Here is a 21,355-nt window from a genome sequence, read left to right on the forward strand (position 1 = left end):
TATTATAACTATCATTATAGTTTTGTAGCCCATTGGATTTCACCACCAATATTCTCCATCTGCTATTTTTGATTTTGCTGGGAATATAGACTAGATGATTTATTTTGGTGTTTTCTTTTAATATAATAATAAGCTGATGGAAAACATCTCCAGAGATACCTGAGCCACACACACAAAATGCTGGAGGAACTCAGCAGGCCAGGCAGCATCTATGGACAAAAGTGCAGTTGACATTTCGGGCTGAAACCCTGCAGATTTTCTCTTGCTAAAGGTATCTTAGTTGGTGTAATTTTAAAAAATTCTAAACAAAATAGTTGATAAAGTTCAATTGAGTTCATCTCACAGGTCACAGGTTTTGCTTTAATAGAGCAACTAGCTAATTCCCCCTTCTCCAGACCTTTATCTCTTTCACTAATCAACTCCCCAGCTCTTTACTTCACATCCTCCCCTGCTCCCAGTTTCACCTATAACCAACCACCTTGTACTTCTTCCTCTCCTCCCTCACCTTCTTACTCTGACTTCTCATCCTTTTTTGTCCAGTCCTGATGAAGGGTCTTGGCCCAAATGGTCATCTCTTTACACTTTTCCATAAATACTGTCTGACCTGCTGAGTTCCCTCCAGCATTTTGGATTTCCAGCCTCTGCAGATTTTCTTGTGTTGGTAATTAAAGTGAAGTAAGCTTTATTTCTCTTGTAGCTATTGCCTTCCAGTTGGTGAGTCTACATTATTAATGAATGAGTGTTTTTTTTTAAGTGCTTTAAGCAGGATGATCCTATTTTAACATAAAACAATATTCTGCTCTTAGAGCTTATCATTCACTTAATTGGTACAGCAGATAATATAAATAAAAAAATTAAATTCCTTAAGTAACAGGGATTACATTTGATATTTATCTGGATGTAACAGAGCCTGGTGTGACAACCTCTCTGCCCAAGATTGCATGAAATTGCTGAGTTGTGAACAGAGCCCAGTATACTTCAAAAAGCAGCCTACCCTCCATTCATTCTGCCTATCCTCCCAAAAAATGTTGATATTATTAAAAAACTAATTTCCTTTAAAAATATTTGCAACTACAATATGAAACTTCTAATGATAAAATGTGTATTGGCGAGATTTCAATTTTCTAGATTTCAATGCGTAACTAAGCAGTTGCAAACGTGAGAAATCCCTGTCAGTTTTAAAGCAAGAGTTGACAGGTTTGACAGTTTGACATCACATACAGGAAATTCAAGCCATTAAATACTGACTTTCAGAAACCAGAATGCAATTCACTTAATAATGACAAACTACTATGAAACATGGCAGAAGACTCCATGGAGCAAACATCCCAAAAATAATTGTCCTGCTGAATACCAACCAGCCAGAGGCCTGAGCTACTTCTACAGTACACTGGATTTTCAATCAAAAGCCACCAGCATAACACAAATATCAAAATGATATGATAGCTTTGGGAGCTAAAACTATCCCACAGTAGCAAGAAGTGCAATGGTAGCTGCCTATGAGACTAACTTTTTGATGAATCCAGAAGGAGCTCATTTGTTTCCCCTGAATTCACACAAAAAAAATTGTATGTTTTTTTTATGCCACTTTCTTACTAATCACCACATATTAAATGACTAAGGCAAGATGGGGACAATACCAGAAGTATTGCTGCTCTGTTGTACATGTATTCTGCATTCAGCATGCAATCAGTACAGGACCTTGCTATGTTGATTAATAAAATCTGTCTGATACACATGGACTGGGTAATTAATAATTGCATAAAGTAAAATGGTGCTTGTTACTCCACAACCAGATTAGATACAAAATGATTCAGAAGAATTAATCTTACAGGTGCAAAGCCATACAATGCATGACATGGATATTGTGTAATGAATATGCGATACTACCTAGACATAGAACTATTCAAAAAAAGAGGTAGATAGTTTATATTTTACAATACAGAAGGCCACTTTAACATATCAAGTCCATGTCAGATTACAGAAAAAATCCATCCCCCCCCCCCAGTAATTTTCTAGGTAATGTTTTCTCACCTCATCCATATATTCTTGTCAACTCTACCCAAATTCTGATGAAAGTTATCAAATCTGTCTTAGCCAGTTAATAGATTGCACTTGTACAACTTTTACCCACTATGCCCTCTCTCTTGCAAAAGAGAGAGAAAAAGATCTTCAATCTATTGAAGGAAAGTCTTGAAAGCTACTTTCACGCCCTAAAGCATTTAGGAAATGGTTCTTAGGACCAGATCTTTGCATGTCTCATCACAGTCACAATTGATTAAAAATTGATCACATTTAACTGGGAATATCCTCAACTCTCAGGGACCTTTTTTTTTAATACATTAGTATTTATAAGCTCACTACTCATCTCAACACCTTCATTTCACAGGGTATACAGATTTTAAAGTCATAAGCACTAACTTCACCTACATTGTTTAGCTCAAATTTATTCCCTTAATCATTTTAAAAAGTAATATTCATTTCAATGCTACAGATCACCAAAGCAAATAACTCTAAATCCTGGAACCTAGCTCATAACTGAACTCTCTGTTTTGCTGACACTTAAATGTCTTCTGTAGCCTCTCTAGAGCCTCAAATATCTTTATCAATTGTAGGAATGAAAGCTGGAGATGTGCAAAGATCATGCAAAACCAAGGCATGAACACTTCTGAACTGTACGCAGTGAAACTAAAGATCTGCTATTCCTAAAACTATGGCACAATGTCAATGTACTTTCACAAGAGACCATCTACCTTCATACATTGCTTTAGTTTTTGGAAACTTTTGGGTGATGCAGGCAGACAAGCCTGGAACTTTGCTGTACAGTAAAGATTTGTCTCAATAAAACACAGAGTAGGTTCAAGGATGATTTGTAGATTCTGAGCTTGCAGTCCCCATAAGGGGATTCCTGTATATCCAGGACCTCTGAAGAACCCTTGGTAGATGTATTAGGAATGTAAATTTTCACTACCTATCTATTCTACTTATTGGTCATCTTATGAAACATAACTCAGCTAACAATCCTTCAAAAAGGCAAAGAAACATTTGTCTATTTTCTAATTTTCATTCTGATCACTGGGTCAATTATCTACTTCCCTAATACTGATATTAGTTACTCTCAATTTTTTAAGATCTTTTCTTCAAAGACAGCATTGGTGAGACACAGTAATGTTTTGCGGACAGCTAACAAAATTACTAAATACACATTTTCTGCATTACAATCGTTGCAGTCCTCAGCCTGTAATTCCGCTTTGGGAAGTGTGCCTTTGTACCATCTGTATGACCCGGTGTTTTTGCAGTACCCTGAAGGTTTTGGTGAACTGGACCCGCAAGAGTCCAGGCAAAGCCACGGTTGCTATTGCTGGAGCAGACTTCGGACTGGATTGAAGTGGCAAGGCCCGAGCCAGAGAGTGGAAAATGAACCAATGTTTAGCTGATTTAAGTGCCAAACCAGGTTAAAGAGATTAAAGCGTAGAGGCCGAGGGCAAAGATTGAACTGGTGTTCAACACACTACCCCATGAGGATTTACTCAGATAAGTGCTGGACTGACTCTGCAGCCATCGGCACTCGACTCAGTGCTGAACCCGGCTCTGCAGCTTTTGCCTACAGCCATCGGGCTCTTGGACCAGCTGCAGTGGTGACTGGCTCCACTGACAGTGGACTCATTTTTGCGGACTCTGTGGTTCACGTTCAGTGTATTATTTGCTTACTTATTCTGTTGTTTGCACAGCTCATTCTTTTCTCACACATTGGGTGTCTCACTGTCTTCATGGTGTGGAGTTTTTCATGAATTCTGTTGTGTTTCTTTGTTCTGTGACTGCCAGCAAAAGGATGAAACTCAAGGTTGTATATGGTATACATGCCTTGATATTAAATGTACATTGAACTTTGAAAATACATTCTATACATCATGAAATAATTTTAAGGATTTAATTTCTCTGTGGAATCCCTTAATTAGTCATAAGATTTCACATTATCTCCAGTCTTCCTTTTATTCTTGTCCTTCATGAACAATATAAAAATAATTCAGTTTCCTTTTGCTATCACAGTTATTCATAGTCAAATACAAAAAATAATAGACTTCTCTTCATCTTGCCTATTCAGTGAAAGCTTAGCCCTACTGAAATGACCTAGTGACAATAAATTGTTGTTATATTTGCACAGGATTTCAAGAAGCTGCCTAATTACATCTGTTAATTTGAACAATTTCCAAATGAAATTTTGATACATGGTACAGGTTACAAAGGATTCAATTGTAAAGAAACCTCTACTGACTCCGCATGATTTTCTATTTTCTTTTGCAAACCTAAGAATTTGATGTAAGTAGGCTGAGTCTATACTTATGAATAAATATATCAAAGTTCATTAAAGCAAGGATTCAAAACTGTCTATTCAAATGTCCACATTGTCAATGAAAAAGCAAAACAATTGTGTTGTAGAGCAATCTTACCCAGATCTGCATAGTTAGACTTGTAAAGCTGTCTACAACCTCCAAAGCACAATTCAAACGGAGGCTCATTAGACCTTCGCAAAGTGTGTCCATTCTCAAGGGCAGCAAATGCATCACAAGTGTAACGATATGTGATGAAACCATAGTTGTCACTGGAAAGAATTGGATCAAAATTAATGTGCGTTCCTCATTGCAGCACATCCAGTGCATTGTAAATTAGCTGCAGAATATAATTTGATTTCTTTTAATTGTTATACATCTATGTAGAAAGATCTTAAAATGTTAATTCACCTGCAAAGAGACTTGTTTAAATAGTTTTGTAAATAAATGAGGAAACAGTTCTTCAGGGAGAAAAACTCCACAAACAGCACTAACAATCTGTTTAGTTAATTGGTTGAAGAAGAACACAGGGAAAATTCTGCTATTTTTGAATGGCATATTAAAATGGACTGAAAGTTAACAGTATTTTATATCTCTGTAGATTGGGGTCAATTTATAATCTTTTATGGCATTAAAGGGCAATAGAGGACCAAGCCTTAAAGACAAGCAGGACTAAACCTTACAATGTGATTTTAGCAATTCGAAATTGAGTGCCCCTTGATGTCCAGTATGCCTGTTGTTGCAGAAGCAATAACTGTGTCAAAGTGAAAACCAAGGTCTTAAGATCAACTGTTCTTTTGGCTTGGAAATGGTTGGACCATACACTGCATACATTCTACACTGTAAAAGATCAAGGCATGGCTATTGCTATTTTGGTGATGACTAGAATAGTATGAATGCTTCTCTGCAGAAAGCATTTAGATCCATAACCATTTGTCCTTCACTCCAAATTCTACTGTATATTTCTTTGCCTAAAGCTGAATTGGAAAACGTAAGGCTTTCCAAATCTTCTGACTTGCATCAGGAGGCCTTTGTTCATGTCTGTATTATAGAAATCAGGCCACTAACACAATCAATTAATCATCTGAAGGAAAGTTTCAACTCTACCCAAGTTCCAAACTTATGAGTACTCATATATGTTCTATGTTACTAAAGTTCTATATCACGCCTTTTAGCTCAGACAGAAAAAAGCACATTTTGTTTCTTCAGCAGCACATTTATCATGTGATATGCAACTATTCATAATCTTACCCATCTTCACACAAATGCACAGTACACTCTTCGATTTCACCAAAAACCTCAAAACGTCTTTTTAGTTCTGTACGTGTTATGTCACCCCTGACTTTTGCCACGTAAATAACACGGCGTTCCTCCTGGAGAGATTTTAAGAACATTTTTGTGTCACGTGTCATGTATTTACAGCTTGTCTAAATCTGAAGGAAATGAGAGAGCTACAACAATGCTTACAATTGCCTTTTGCCTTTGACGTTCCCTTTGCTTAGCCCTTTCAAATTCACGTTTCTCATAGTCCTTTCGATATTCCTCCCTCTTCAGCCTCTCATTTTCATATTCCTCATAGCTGTCATACCTTAAAAAATTATCATGTAGCAAGGAAATGAAAAATGTTAACAGTCAAATATGTGCATGTAATATCTTCGCATAAAAGTAGGCATTGTTTGACAGTTCCTGGTGAATTTCAGGTTAGTATTTATGATGTGAAACTAAAGTTAGATACTTCTGGCAGCCTGATTTTAGATTTAACAGGAGCAAAGATTTTCCCATGGATTTTGTGAATACTTCACCATTCAACAAGACAATGGCTGGTTCCTAAGGTTATCATAGTTGGGGGTGATAGTGGGGATAAGCTCCCACTACCTATAAAGTACTCTAAATGGCATGCAACTCTAACAGCCTCTGACAACCAAATCCAACTCTTGGCCTTCACAGGTGGCTTGGCTACTAAGCCTGGCGGAGTTCCTTCTACTGACAAGAGAAGGGGCAAAGGTTGACCACTGGTGCTTCAAAACCCGTTGCTTCGGGCAGGTGGGGCTTGTCAGCCCTGGATGGCAGCTCACCTAAAACTCTGATTTTAAATCTCTGCTGCCTTGCGGTCATACTCACACATGGGAAAGGTTTTGGGAGAAAACCTTGAGGAAGAAATCCGAGCCAGGGTCCCTAAGGCAGTTTGATATTGATTACAACTTTACTCTGGCAACCACTGTGACTACACTGGTGCCAAGCTGTATTGGCGCTTGCCCTTCTCTTGGACTATATCAGTGATGTGGAGAGGGGGAGCCCACTACATGGACAACAGCTGGTTCTTGAAATCTTCCTGGCCAGGCTTGCGTCCAGAAGTGCAAATCCATGACACGCTGGGATTGATGACTGCCTAAGATAACGGCTGGTCTCGCAACTCAATAAAACTTGTCCAACCCATCCAAAATCTTATGTCTCCAAAAATGTATCAATAGGAAATTTGAACAAAGTTAACAATGGAAAATTCACAGCCCTTTGGTGTTTAGAAGCCCCTATCCTCTGACAGAGATTTCAGGTAATTGGACTCTGCTCTTTGTAGTTATGGATGTGTTAAATAAGATGGTTAATGAATCATTTCAGTTGTCTCTCTGTTTTCTGTAAAAATACTAAGTTAATCATAAGCTGTACTTTTTATTTCCTGTTTCAATCTGATTGGCTGTTCAGTCTGTCTGATAACTTTGCTAAATCTGAACACCATAGGTGCCCTGGACAAATCTCATTACAAAACAAGAGTCTGCTAAACCTTTGTGGGAAGCTTTCTTCAAGGTCAAAAGATAGACACCTTCCTTTGACTAATGATTGCAAAATCTAGGCTATTGTGTTAGGAACATTAACAAGCAGTACTCCTGCACTCGCCAAGTACCTGCTATTGTAAATGAAATACACTGAGTTGTTTTAGCATCTTCCATCCATGCTTTACATGTAGTGCACTAAAACTGTAATTTTCCTACTGCAGCAAAACACATTTAATCATATTGTCACTCCAAAATTTACAGTATTGATCAAACAATACAGAAGTAGGTCAGCAATGCTGAACAGGAAACAACCAACAAGAAACACTTTGATTAATCTTCATGGGGCCTTCTCATAATTTGTTAAGTTGCTGAACCAACAGAAACCCATTACCAACTTGCACAGTTTCATTGTTATTGAGAACTTGCACAGAATTATATTCCGTGACATTATCGCAAGAACCTAATAGTTATTTTGTGATGAGTTCTTGTGTTTATCAAGGTGAGGGATAATTAAAACAGAGCTACTAACTCCCACTATAACATTGAGAGAAATAAATGAGTGGGCTATCCTGGTCTCTCTTCTTGTTGAAGCAATCTGTTATCTTCAGCAGGAAACAAGACAACATTTACACTTCAAAAGAGATGTTCATTGTCCAAATCTCTCTGCTGCTGGGAGATCACCATTTTTCTAAAATGTACATACTATAGGAGCTGAGAATCTTAAGGCAGATGCAATTGTGTAAAGTAGGGAAATTAGGTTACCACAAAGGGAACTTTAGACATAACCATGGAAACAGAAGCACAATGGCACCAAAGATTTGGTTAATAAAATGGGGGTCAACAACAAATGTGAAAACGGTAGTTGAGGAAAATACGTTATTGTCCAGTTTTCTTCTCAATCATTGGATAAATGCAAGTTTTCCCTTCATACTGCACCCATACTTTCCCCTAGATGCTGCTGAATAAAAGTGGTCACGTGTGAACATGATTAAGGAATCCATTTAATAGATATTTCAGACAGGTAAGTTAGGAAACCACGATGTACTTAAAATGTTAAAACAAAAGTTTTTTTTGTATAAAACAGTATTTGAACTGGTAAATAACTACCTGATATTATTAATTTATCAGTTTGTTTGAAAACAGGAAATTTAATAAAGTTTTGGCTTTGATAGAATACACAAAACTTTTCTACACTATTGTAATCCCTCACCTGGGTCTACTATAACGATTGAAGGGTGACCTGGAGCATGACCTTGAGTGTGAGCAGCAAGGACTTCCACGAGACCTGTGTTGTACCCTACTGCGCCCTGAATCATAGTGGTGCTGTGATCTACAAAGCAAAATGAACATAAATATACCATTTTTCAAAATAATAACTGATAACATAACTTTTTAAGGTATGAGAATGGATATCTATTCAGTATTTATTAAATCATTCATAGTAGCCCATGGTTTTAATTTCTCAAGTGCACAGCCAAACCTTCAGGGAGGAGCTGAGCAACGTCCTGCAATTGCACACCAGAGAGCTCAAAAAAGTTTGTATACTTCATTAATCTTTGGAATTGGCAACAACATGTGGGGCAGATGTACTCTCAGTTAAAGAATATCATGGCATGGTAGGAAAGACTCATAAGACAGAGGAAAATGACAAAAATTAAAATTAAATCATAAAATTGTACATGAATTCTAATAAAATTCCTCCAATGGTTCAGTTCCTTAGATGACAGTCCAGATAGTTAACCAAGAGGGGTTAAGCTGATTCCTTGGTCTGTATTGAAAGAACAATTATCAGATGTGTGACAAGAGCCATAATGAGTTACTGAAAAGAAAACAGATCAGAACTCCCTTCTGATTACTATCCAGTGGCTTCCGGTAGAAATACAGCAAAGATTTAGCTTAAGCAAGGATTCCTGCTTGGATGCAATAACCTGCAGCCATTCACTAGCTATAGCCACACATGAAGAACGTGACTGAGGCATGATAATGGAGGGCGAAATTCTGTCTCTGGATCCTTGTCCAACAAGCAATCCGAATTCTCAGGCATGGAAAGAAGTAAACAAAGGGTAAAGCATCATAACCATGTTTTGAAATCTCCATGTGTTGCTTGCGGATTACTGTCCACTGCTAACAAAAGGACAAGTAAAGAAGGTAACCATAAAATTAATAGGAAAAATATCTCATTTAAATGCAAAGGGGAAAAAAAACAATTCACATCTTGCCTCAGAATCAAGCACTCTAATTGCAAAGTGAAGTTCTTGTATAAATGAATAAAATCTGTTTTCCAGCAGAGGTCATTAATTTAGCTGTAGCCTTGGCAAGCTTTTCATAGAATCCAGCAGGGCTAATTGACATTCACTTAATACCCTTTCATCCTTGTCTCTTCCCCCCCCCCCACCTGTTAAGTGCAGTTTTTATCAATTTTTCAGGATTTGATTGGTACAATTTATTCTGCAACAGCCAACACAAATGTCTTAAATTTAGATTAGGTCACCAGTTTGATAGATAGGATTTATTAATTATTTTTAAATAGGTTGGGTACACAGCCACAAAATTAATGGTCTGGCTTTTATATTACATAACGTACATCAGTATACAATCTATACTACAGATTATATAGTTTATTTACCAGTGAAATGTCTTTATTGCATATAATTGAAGTAAATACAATGCCTTGCATCTTCAATTATCCTCAAACATAGTGTAATCTATCTCAAGTAAAGCTTGTATTCTGGATAATGGACTACCTGACTGGCAAACCACTGTTTATGCAGCTTCAGAGCTGTGTGGCAGACATGGCTATAAGCAGCACTGGGGCCCCACAGGGGACTGCATTGGCTCCTTTCCCATTTACCCTGTACAGATTCTTTTAGATACAACACTGAGTCATGTCATCTGCAGAAATTCTCCGATGACTCAGCAATAGTTGGGTGTACAAAGAGAGGACAGGAGGATAAATGTAGGGCCCGGGTGGAGGACTTTGTCAAATAGTTCAAGCAGAATCATCTGCAGCTCAACATCAGTAAGACAAAGGAGATGGTGATGGACTTTAAGAAAACTAAGCCTACACTTTTGATGGTTTCTATTGATGGTGACGATGCGGATGTGGGGAGGAGCTACAAGCACTGTACCTGGGGGTGCACTTGGATGACAGACTTGAGTGGAGCACCAACACAGAGGCTAGGTACAAGAAGGGCCAAATTGCCTCTGCTTCCTGAGGAGGCTGAGTCCTTTGGAGTATGCAGACCTGTCCTTCACATGTTCTACCATTCTGTTGTCACCAGTACAATCTCCTATGCAGTGGTGTGCTGGGGCAATGGCATCAACACAGATGATGCCAACAGGCTCAATCAACTGATTAGAAAGGTGGCTCCTTTATAGGAGTCAAACTGGACACATTGGAGGCTATGGTAGAATAAAAGACCCTACAGAAAATCCTGGCAATTCTGGACAATGTTTCTCAGCCTCTGCAGGCCACCTTGGCTGAACAGAGGAGCACTTTTAGTAATAGACTAAGACAACTGTGCCGCTCCAAAGAGTGCTATATGAGGTCATTCTTACCCTCGGCCATTAGGCTCCATAATGAGTCAACTTATAGCCAGGGAAGTGACGACCTTCTCCTGTTAGATTGTTTGAAGTAACTTATCTTTTATTCTTTCTTACTTCTCTTCTAATATTTGTATACTTGTGTATCTGTGCACTTGGAATGCTACTGTCACCCCATAATTTTGTTTGGAATCAATAAAGTATCTATCTATCACTACTCTAGGCTTGTGTTCTCTGTAAAAAGTCTTTTGGGACAGTCACAGCAATTGACTAATTTGTTTTTGCAGTGAACCTTCCTCATCAAGTACTGATCGTGGCCTGCTTTACTGTAACAAATGTTAAAGAAACGTTGAGCCTATATCACAAGCAAGACAGATGTTTCTGAGAAATTACATTACAATATTTGTTACTGAATTATGATACAAAACCCACAAGATCAAGTGTAATGAGCATGTACATAGCCTTCTCAACAGAAGAAAGTGACCTCTCTGATGGCATAAGTGAGGCTCTTTCTTAATAATACTTCCATTCCCTGAACGTATCTTGAACTCAGGTGAATAATTCATTATAATGCTAATACAGCTTTAATAATATCGATCTTGAAATTAAAGCAAAGGCTTATTTCCCTAAGCAAGATAACAGTAGATTTATGAATCATTGATTACACCTTTACTACCTAAAATTATTATTTCTTCATGTAATAGAATTTTTTTTAAATCATTAAAATTTACAACAAACCTGTTTATGCTGAATAGTCCAATTTTTTTGCACAAAAAAGGGATTGTAATTTAGGCCCAGAAAACTGCTTTCCCCTTCATTCCTTATGGTAAAGTACAGAATATTGAAGATTCTTTTCTTGTTCGATCCCTTTCTTTTTTAGAGCGAGATTATAAACTGCAATTAACACTTCAGATGGGACTAAATACTACCGTTGCTATCACAGCTCTGGGATGAAATGGTAACAATGTCCATCAGAAGCCACATAAGCAAGTTATTGAGAACAGGAATTGCAACACAACATCATATAATACAAAAGAGCAATATTATATCACTTGCATTGTTTCCAAAGGCAGGAAATTCAATATGCAAAATTTATAAATTAAGACCAGCGCGAAGAGTACAATGTGCTACTCACACAGATCTTGATGCAATTAATGTAGAACATTTCTATCAATAAGTTTATTTCCCATCTATCTGAAGGAATTGAAAGATTTGTATACATACCTAGATGAGGATCTGTTGTATGGAGATCTTGATCTGGAATGAGAATATGGGGAGCAAGAATAATGTCTACGTCTGGGATAGGAACTAGATCTTGACCTTGCCCTGACTATTCTTTGAGAAGGTGCATAAGTCTTTGGTGAGTAGATGGAATCACTGCATGGGGAACTGGACAGAGAACGCGAGCAAGATCTTTCTAGTAATAACCCATCAGGTGTTCCATCCCATGGATAGAGGAACTTTTCAGTCTCTTCATCACTGTCATCAAACACACCATCCAGAGACATTCCAGCACTGAGATAAGTTGGCAGTTTTGAGTAATATCCATGGCAAAAGTCTTTTTCCTGCTGATAACTTGCCTCATCTTCTATTTCATCAAAAAAGGCTTGACATGGATGACCAAAGTGCTTGTTTAGTTCAGCCCTGATTTCTTGGTCTTTCAATTGTAATCTGGGAACAGAGTAGTTAATAGACTGTGCTTCTTGTTGCTGGCTTTCCTTCTTATATACTTGATCTTCTTTAACAGGAAGTATATTTGTCTTATGTTCTCTGGGTAAGGGCTCTCTAGAAGGGTGATTCTGGAGTTTAATGTCTTTGGGTTCTCTTGTTTTGCACAATGCCATTGTAGTTAATGATTCTGCCTTTGCATTCATGAATTGACAGTAATCATGGTCACCGAAGAGTCTTGTATTTGTCCATTTTATCTTCCTCTCTTCACTTTGGGTAATGCTAAGTACACTGGGTAACTCTGAACTTTTACTGAGTTGGGCATAGAGTTCAGTTTGTTCAGGGCCCTTTTTTATGGGACTGCTTATTTGAGAGCTTGAGGCAGAATCACTTAACCGTAATTTCTTTGGTGGTGGACTACGCACTGAAGAACTGCAAGATGACCTATGTTTGACTGCAGTCTTAAACGGATTATCTTGATTAGTTTTATGTGGAGGAGTGGTTGGTGGTGTCAGACCTGAAATACAAATGACAATATATATTTTCTTGGCAGTGGTATAAGGTAAACAGTTAAAATTAAGAGCTTTTTGAAACAGGACGTTCTCAGATAATCAGGTGCCAAAAGCTACATCACATTGTGATATATTCAGTACAGTGCTGCCTTGTATAGCTGACAGCACAATTTGCATTAATGCGGTGAGCAACAGATTTTAAATGACTTGATTACAATGTTCCTGTCTCATTGCTACTCATTGTTTAAATGAAGTACTACTAATGCAGTTTGAATTTTATAAATGAAACAGCATACAAGTAAAATGCCCAGGTAAAATGGCTCATGGGAAATTCCTATAAAGTTTGTTCTCTACCTACTAACATGGTTTTTTGCTAATATATTAATTTCTTATCAATGTGATGCAAGCATATTTTTACAATTCTAATACTGTGTTGTGCCACCAAATGCTGACAGATTTATGTAAAGATAGATGATTGTTCGATGCCGAAAGCCAACAAATAGCAGTTTATGAGTCTATTATATATGCACATGTACCCTGCAAAATAATACTATACTCGAATGTAATTTGGGTTATTGTTTTTCTGTCACCTCTTTGCCACATTTGAAGTCCACAACAAATAACTTGATAGATATTACGCAAATAGCAATTGTCTTGGGCATTATCAGTTTTCTGGACAAACAATATTAGTGAAGCTTAACATTTCCTAAAATAATGCTTTTTTGGGAAAATGTTTTTATTATAACCATCATGCATATTTTCACATTTAAATTCGTATTTCTGATGGTGTATGAATGTTTGTAAATACCACATTCAACTGAATGTTAAGCAAAGTCTTTCTCATTATTCTGCCTTTTTTTAAGATGGCTTTGGTAGCCTACTTGTCAAATGTCACAAGGAACCCCTTGGCTATAATTCCTGAACACTCAGCAGTCAAATTCTCAAATATGACTCTTTTTCATGCTATGACAATTTTTGCCATTCAAAGTACTTGCCATGGGTCAGAATATTAGGAAACCTTTTGTTATATGACTTTGTGTAAATGCATATAATTTTTTTTTAGGAAATATGGTATAGAGTATATCGTGACTATAATCCTGCTGACTAAAAGCATGATAACATGACATCCAACAAATGGTTATCAATGGTTCTGTTCAGATTCATTATTGACAATTATTAATGAATTGATTTTGTTCGATAGTTTTGAAGGAGTGAATAAGAATTTAATTTATTCAGCTATGATCTCCAAACACCAGCAAAACATTGTTACCTATTAAGTCTCAAACTTATTTTATTTGATTAATTTTAATTAATCTACATAATTTACATTACATCTCAGCTAACAACTTCAGTGGAGCCATTTATTGAAGGTCAGTCTTTTACAATCATTCTTTTGCAGTGGGTTCTCTTGGTTAAATACTGGAGTCTGTAAGCAATCTGTAAGATACTCAAATCAAATTCTGTCAGTCCCAAAATTAATTTCTCTATTGCTATCTTAAAATTAGAACACTTATCAAAATTGCTGAAAAGTTTCTAGACATAAATCCCTTAACTTATGCAACAGTGAACTTTCTGAATCAAGTCTGACCTCACAATAAACAAGATACTATTAACTAGAAATTCAGGCATGTTACAGTATTTTTCAGCATTAAACAAATACAGCTCGATTTTATTCTTGAGGTGAATCTCAACATGATTATCTCCAATTCAAATCACATCATTCCAAAAACTGAACCAAACATATATTTGTTTGTAAGACATACTTGCAGTGATTACACATTTTCTTCCTTAGACATGCATGTAATCACAATGGTTTGCACTGCTCATATAGAGAGTAGAATTGACTATACTTCTCCAAGACCTAACTGGGAATGGCCATTCTAAGGGCAACAAGATGCTAATAAGGACTGGTTCATCTGCGAGAGCATGGTCAAAGAGGGCCTCCATGTATTAGCCTTACTTTGGCAAAACAAACTTAATTCAAGTTACTTTTAGTTTATCTGAATACTTTGTGATTATGTGATTCCCAGTAGCTCGCAACTCTCACCAATTTATTCTCCAATCTCCTAATTGCTTACCCACAGTTTTCCCAATCCTCTTACATGTTGATCTCCCAGCATTGCATTCCAATCAGTCCCCCACATCCAATCCATAGTTTTGGCCAATCTCGTGTTGATCCATGCCCATAATCAATCCACCAGCCTTCAGTCCCCTACCCTATTCATCCCACCAGATCGCAAACCATAATATTAACATCACTAACCTCAATCCAACAAACTGATCACTGGCCCATTAAGAAACACCTGCTATTTTCTTTCCTCCTTTGCACACTAAAGCTCATCCAAACTCTGCTACCCATACTCCAGCAAGTCCTTGCATGAGATAATGGCAAAGGAGGTGAAGTAGGCAGTGACTTGCTCTGTAGAATGTATGAAATGAACATACAGTAATTGTTATTATTACATGTTATAAATGTTCCACCTCATACCTATACAAATAAGGCAACCTGCAAAATACCGGCAGGATTAGCTGTCATTTAATATTTAAGAGACCAATTACTTGCACATTTTAATGTTGATTCATTTTATGTATATATATATATATATATATATAGGGATTAATATAGGGTTCGTAGATATGGATGTTAGATGATCAGTACTAACTTGGTGAGCCAAAGAGCATGTTTCTGTGCCATATATCTCTATGATCCAGGTCTTCGTTATTCCCAATAAGAAAATGTTGGGACACACAGCACATAGAACAGTACAGCACAGCACAGTATGGGTCCTTCAGCCGACCCATACTGCTGACCTTTAATCCTATTCTGCTCCCTCCTACATAGCCCATAACCTTCAATTTTCTTTCACTACGTGACTCCTAAATCTCCCTAAATGTACCAACCTTTACCACAACCCTTGGCGTTAAATTCCAAGCACTTGCCACTCTCTATAAAATATGTACATCTTCCCTAAGCTTTCCACCACTCACCTTAAAATTGCAAATGTCACTCCACCCCTTCAAGAATGGAGAGAGCCAAAAGAAAGGAAATTACAGGCCAACTTGCCTGACCTCAGTGGTTGGGAGGATGTTGGAGTCGATTGTAAAAGGATATGGTTTAGGGGTACTTGGAGGTACTTGACAAAATATGCCAAAATCAACAGGATTTTCTCCAGGGACAATCTTGCCTGACAAACCTGTTGGAATTCTTTGAGGAAATAACATGCAGGATGGACAAAGGAGAATTGAAAGATGTCATGTACTTGGATTTTCAGAAGGCTTTTAACAAGGTGCTGCACATGAGAATGCTTAACACGATAAGAACCCATGGTAGTCACAGCATGGACAGAGCATTGGTTGAATGGCAGAAGGCAAAGAGTGAGAGTAATAGGAACCTTTTTTGATTGGATGCCAGTGAATAGTGATGTTCTGCATGAGTTGATGTTAGGGCTGCTTCTTTATACCTTGTAAGTCAATGTAAAGCATAGACTATTTTATAAACAGGGACAAAATACAATATTCTGAGATGCAAAGGGATTTGTGCAGGATTCCCAAAAAGTTTTGCACGTTTGCAAGTTCAGTCAGTGGTGAAGAAGGTAAATGCAATGAAAGCATTCATTTGGAGGAGTCTTGAATATGAAAACAAGGATGTAATGCTGACGCTTTATCAGGCTCTGGTGAGGCCTCACTTGGAGTATTGTGAACAGTTTTGGGTATCTCATCTATGAAAGGATGTGCTGACATTGGAGGAGGTTCATGAGAATAATTCCAGGAATGAAAGTGTTATAGAATGAAGAGTGATCGATGGCTCTGGGTCTGTACATCCTGGAATTTAGCACCTCATTAAAACTTATCAAATGTTGAAAGGCCTAGATAGAGTGGATGTGGGAAGGATGTTGCTATGGTGAGGGAGTCTAGGAGCAGAGAGCACAGCCTCAGAATAGAGGGGCATCCATTTAAAACAGAGATGAGGTGGAATTTGTTTAGCCAGAGTGAGGTAAATCTGCAGAATTCTTTGCCACAGGCAGTTGTTGATGACCAGGTTACTGAGTGTATCTAAAGTGATAGGTTCTTGATAAATCAGGGCATGAAAGGTTATGGGGAGAAAGCAGGAGAGTGAGGTTGAGAGGGAAATGGATCAGTCATGATTATGAAATGTTGGAGCAAACTTGATGTGCCAAATGGCCTAATTCTGTTCCTATGTCTTATGATCTTATGAATCTCATCTGGTATTAGCTATTGCCACCTTGGGACAAGGGTGATGACTGCCCACTCTATCTAGATTTCTTATAATCTTACTTTCTAACAAGTTGCCTTTCAGCCTCCTTCACTCCAAAGAGCAAAGCCATAGCTTGCTCAACCTTTCCTCATAAGATATGTTCTCCGATCCAGGCAGCACCCTGGTAAATCTGCTTTGCACACTCTCAAATGCTTCCAGATCCTTCCATAACCAAAAATGAACACAATACTCTGTGTGGTCTAGCCAGCTTTATAGGGTTGCAACATTACCTTGCAACTCTTGAACTCAATCTAAAGGACCATAAGACATAGGAGCATAACCAGGCCATTCGGCTCATCAATTCTGCTCTGCCATTTGAACATGGCTGAACAAAACTCTAGTGAGTACAGTCCAGAGCCATCAAACACTCCTCATACTTTAACCCTTTTATTCCTGGGATCATTCTTGTAAACCTTCTCTGGACCCGTCCAATGCCAGTAAAATTCTTCATAGGCAAGGTGCCCAAAACTACTCGCAATACTCCAAATGTGATTACACCAGTGCTTTATAAAGACCTCAGCAATAGATCCTTGATTTTATAGAATATTCTAGTCATCTGGAAATCAATGCTAACATTGCATTTGCCTTCCTTACTACCAGCTCATGAAGAACAACATATCTTTTTAACCACTCTATCAACTTGTGTCACAATTTTGAGGGATCTATGGACTTGGGCTTCAAAATCTTTTCCTTGACACTGCTAAGAATCCTGCCATTAACCTTCCAAAGTGTATTCTGCCTTCATAGTTTTCCAGATCGCACCCAATCTGTCACTTCTCAGCCCAACTCTGCATCCTATCTGTGACAACCTTCTACACTATCCACAACACCACCAACATTCGAGATATGTGGGGAACTCACATATTTAATCCTTTATAAATGTCAAAGATCATGCAGGCTAGCTCCAAGAAGAGATGTTGTGAGCTCAACACTACAGAAAACTAAGGGATGTACAGAATGTACAGGTGAATTAAAAAAGAAATTAGAAAGATACAGAGCATTTATGTAAAAAATATTAGGAGGTGGAATGCCTTTTTCCCAGGGCTGGAATGGCTAGCATGAGAGGGCTTAAGGTTTTAAGGTGCTTGTAAGTAGGTACAGAGGAGATGTCAGGGGTAAGTTTTTTACGCAGAGTGCTGAGTGCATGGAATGGACTGCCGGCAACCGTGGTGGAGGAGGACACAATAGGGTCTTTTAAGAGGCTTCTGGATAACTACATGGAGCTCATAAAAATAGAGGACTATGGGCAACCTTAGGTAACTTCTAAGGTGTGGACGTGTTCAGCACAGCTTTGTGGGCTGAAGGGCCTGTATTGTGCTGTAGGTTTTCTATGTTTCTAAACCTCTAAATATGCAAAGACTGAGAAGACAAGTAAAAGATCAATGAGAAAGCAAAATGGCATTCTGAATGGAGAGGCAGAACAAATATTTTGCATGGAAGTTAATGGATGAGGTGGAGAAATAGATAGTAATGTTGATGAAGAAAAATATGTGTAAATAGAACGGGGACATTAAAGGGTCAGGTATCTTGAAAAGGGGATAAATTACCAGATGCCAAGTGTCTGTATCCTAAGATATGATAAGAAGGAAGTGAAGGCTCTGACTTTTGTAATTTGTGGCTGCAGGCTTATTTCTGGAGGACCGTAAAACAACTAATAATTCACCATTGTTTAAATAGGGAGAAACAGAGAAAGGGAACAAGTAGCTCTGTACCGGCAGGCCTAATATCAGTGGAGGGCAAATATGGCATGGGAAAGAAAACAATAAACAACTGGCTATGAAAAGGTGTGGAGGAATAGAGACATCTTGGAGTTCATGTCAACAGATCCCTAAAGAGTCATAGAGTTGTACAGCCTAGCAACAGCCACTTCAGCCCACTGTATCTATGCTGACCATCTTCCCATCTGTACTAACCCTACTTCGTCTGTAATTCATTCCATAATCCTCTATGCTCTGCTTATTCAAGCAGCTGTCTAGATGCATTACACCCCTGCTTCCGTCACCTCATTTCAGATACCACAATCACTTTTTAAGTGAAAAATCTACCTCTCAGTACTCCTTTATACCTCCTCCTTCTCACCTTAAACTAATGCCCTCTAGTTTTAGACACACCCACCATGAAAACAAACTCTGGCTATCTTCCCCTTCTGTGCCTCTCATAATTTTATCTATCCCTATTACATTACTGTCCAGCTTCCTTTGCTCCCTGGAAAGCAGTCTTAAATTATCCAGATGCTTCTTATAACTCAAGTCCTCCAATCCAGGTAATACCCCTGTGAATCTTTTCTGCACCCTCTCTAGCTTAATCACATCCTTTGTATTATGTGGCAACCAGAAATCCCTGTGTGGCCTAATTTGTACAAGTGTAGCATGATGTCCAGCTCTTGCACTCAATGTCTCAGCCAATGAAGGCAAGCATTCCAGACACCTTCTTTATCAGCTTGTCTACCTGTGTTGCCACTTTCAGGAAACTATGTTTAAACTTGTAATCCAATGAAGATGTTAACTTCCCAACAGTCCTTACTTTGCACCGGTCAAAGTTAAGTAACGTTCTTGTGAACTTACCAGTTGGTTAAAAGGTAGTCGGATAAATAAAAAAAAACAGATCATCAGGCATACCGGGTAATTTGCATTAAATCAAATAACAAAATAGAGACATTTGCTAAATTGTACAAGACACTACTTCAGGCCACAGCTTAAATGTTAGGTTCAGGCTTCCAGTTGCCAAACTAAAGAACAAATGTGACAGTACTCAAAATGGTGCAAAGGAAATTTATAAGGACATTGCCCAAGCTGAAAACATTTTCCACAAGAAGTGATAGGTTATGCTGGAGTAGTGTCACTACTGTACGCTGTATCACTCAGATGAAATTTAAGTAACTTTATGGAGAAGTCCAGACAAGATGAAAAAGTAGGACCCATTTCCCTTGGTAGAGTAGTAAGTAACCAGAAGACAATGATTTTAAATTACTTAGTAGAAGGCTGATGATAACTTTTATGTTTAATTTATTTGTAATATGACAAAATGATTTTTTAACCATAGAGTAATGAGGGTCTGGAACCTACTATCTAAAAAGGAAGCAAAAACCGACATCACATTTTAAATTGATCTGGATGAATGTGCCCAATCATATTCTACAATATTTCAGATTGAGAGCTGGGAAGTAAGCTGAGCCTAAGTAGCCACTACAGCCATTGCGGAGATGAATGGCGTCTTTTCTATACCATACATTTCTAATATATTTCTATTTATTTAGTACTTAGTCTGGCTTAACCAAATCTGGTGATGTGTGGGCCACCAAAAATGTTGAATCTACATGCCCTGACTGAGATAAGAGGCTAGAAGACTAAGCAAAATGAGAAAATGCAATGGACTTAATGGATTTAAGATCAACAAAGTGGAGGTGAGGGAATGATTGAGCAGTTCAGTAGTGGAAATGATGTGATGAATTACACCACAAGTGATATGAAAAAAAGCTTTTATTCAAAATGGATTTGGTAGGAATAGAAGAAATTTAGAAAAAGACTGATATAAGGAAATGACCATAGGTGACCTTATCCAAGGTAGCGCAATGAAAGTAGAAGAGATCATGTAAAATACTCTTCATTTTTATTCAAAATCTTCATTTATAACTTACACCTAAGTACCATGACAAGTTTTTTACTTCAACTGCTTTCCTCATTCTCTGCAACAAGACTTCTCACCCTCAGTGATTTTAATCTCCATTTCCATTTATCATGATTTCTTTCCTCCAGGTTTAAACAACTATATCAAATTTCATCTCTCACTTTTAAAAATTTTATACCTTTCACATTCCTTCAGCTTTTCACATTCCAAAAGACATGTTTCTGCATTTCTACCCTTCAGTTTTATCAGTTATTTCAAAACGCATCACTTCACTATTTTTCAAAAAATAAATTCATCGAACAACTACCTCCTTAGTATCACATTTGATTTGCTCTTGATATTCCTAAGATCTTCTTCCCAATTAACAACAGTCTTTATTTTGGTGTTGCGTACAGATTTTGATATCATACCTCAAATGTATGTTCATTTAGTTTATACGTATTGATCCTAACACTGGTCCCGTGGGCATTTTTCAATACTGTGACCGCCTTCAAGCTGATTCCCAAACTTCGCCAGCTTGGTATCAGCTCATCCCTCTGCAATTGGACCTTGAACTTTCTGACTAACAGACCCCAATCTGTTAAGTTAGACAAACTCTCCTCCTCCACTCTCACCCTGAACACCGGC

General features: G+C 37.8%; 1 protein-coding gene across 5 annotated transcripts in view; it reads right to left on the reverse strand.

Moving 5' to 3' along the window:
* The window catches only part of ppargc1a (peroxisome proliferator-activated receptor gamma, coactivator 1 alpha), a 589,189-nt gene that overhangs the window by 16,218 nt on the left and 551,616 nt on the right, over positions 1–21,355 (reverse strand). For all 5 annotated transcript variants that reach the window (XM_059988958.1, XM_059988957.1, XM_059988956.1 and 2 more), the window contains 5 exons: positions 11,870–12,830; positions 8,313–8,432; positions 5,799–5,919; positions 5,583–5,704; positions 4,452–4,603 (listed from right to left, as the gene is read on the reverse strand). In XM_059988958.1, the coding sequence (XP_059844941.1) occupies positions 4,452–4,603; positions 5,583–5,704; positions 5,799–5,919; positions 8,313–8,432; positions 11,870–12,830 (1,476 nt within the window). The remainder of the gene's footprint in view (positions 1–4,451; positions 4,604–5,582; positions 5,705–5,798; positions 5,920–8,312; positions 8,433–11,869; positions 12,831–21,355) is intronic.

This window comes from Hypanus sabinus, chromosome 14 (assembly GCF_030144855.1).
Source record: "Hypanus sabinus isolate sHypSab1 chromosome 14, sHypSab1.hap1, whole genome shotgun sequence".
Classification (NCBI taxonomy): domain Eukaryota; kingdom Metazoa; phylum Chordata; class Chondrichthyes; order Myliobatiformes; family Dasyatidae; genus Hypanus; species Hypanus sabinus.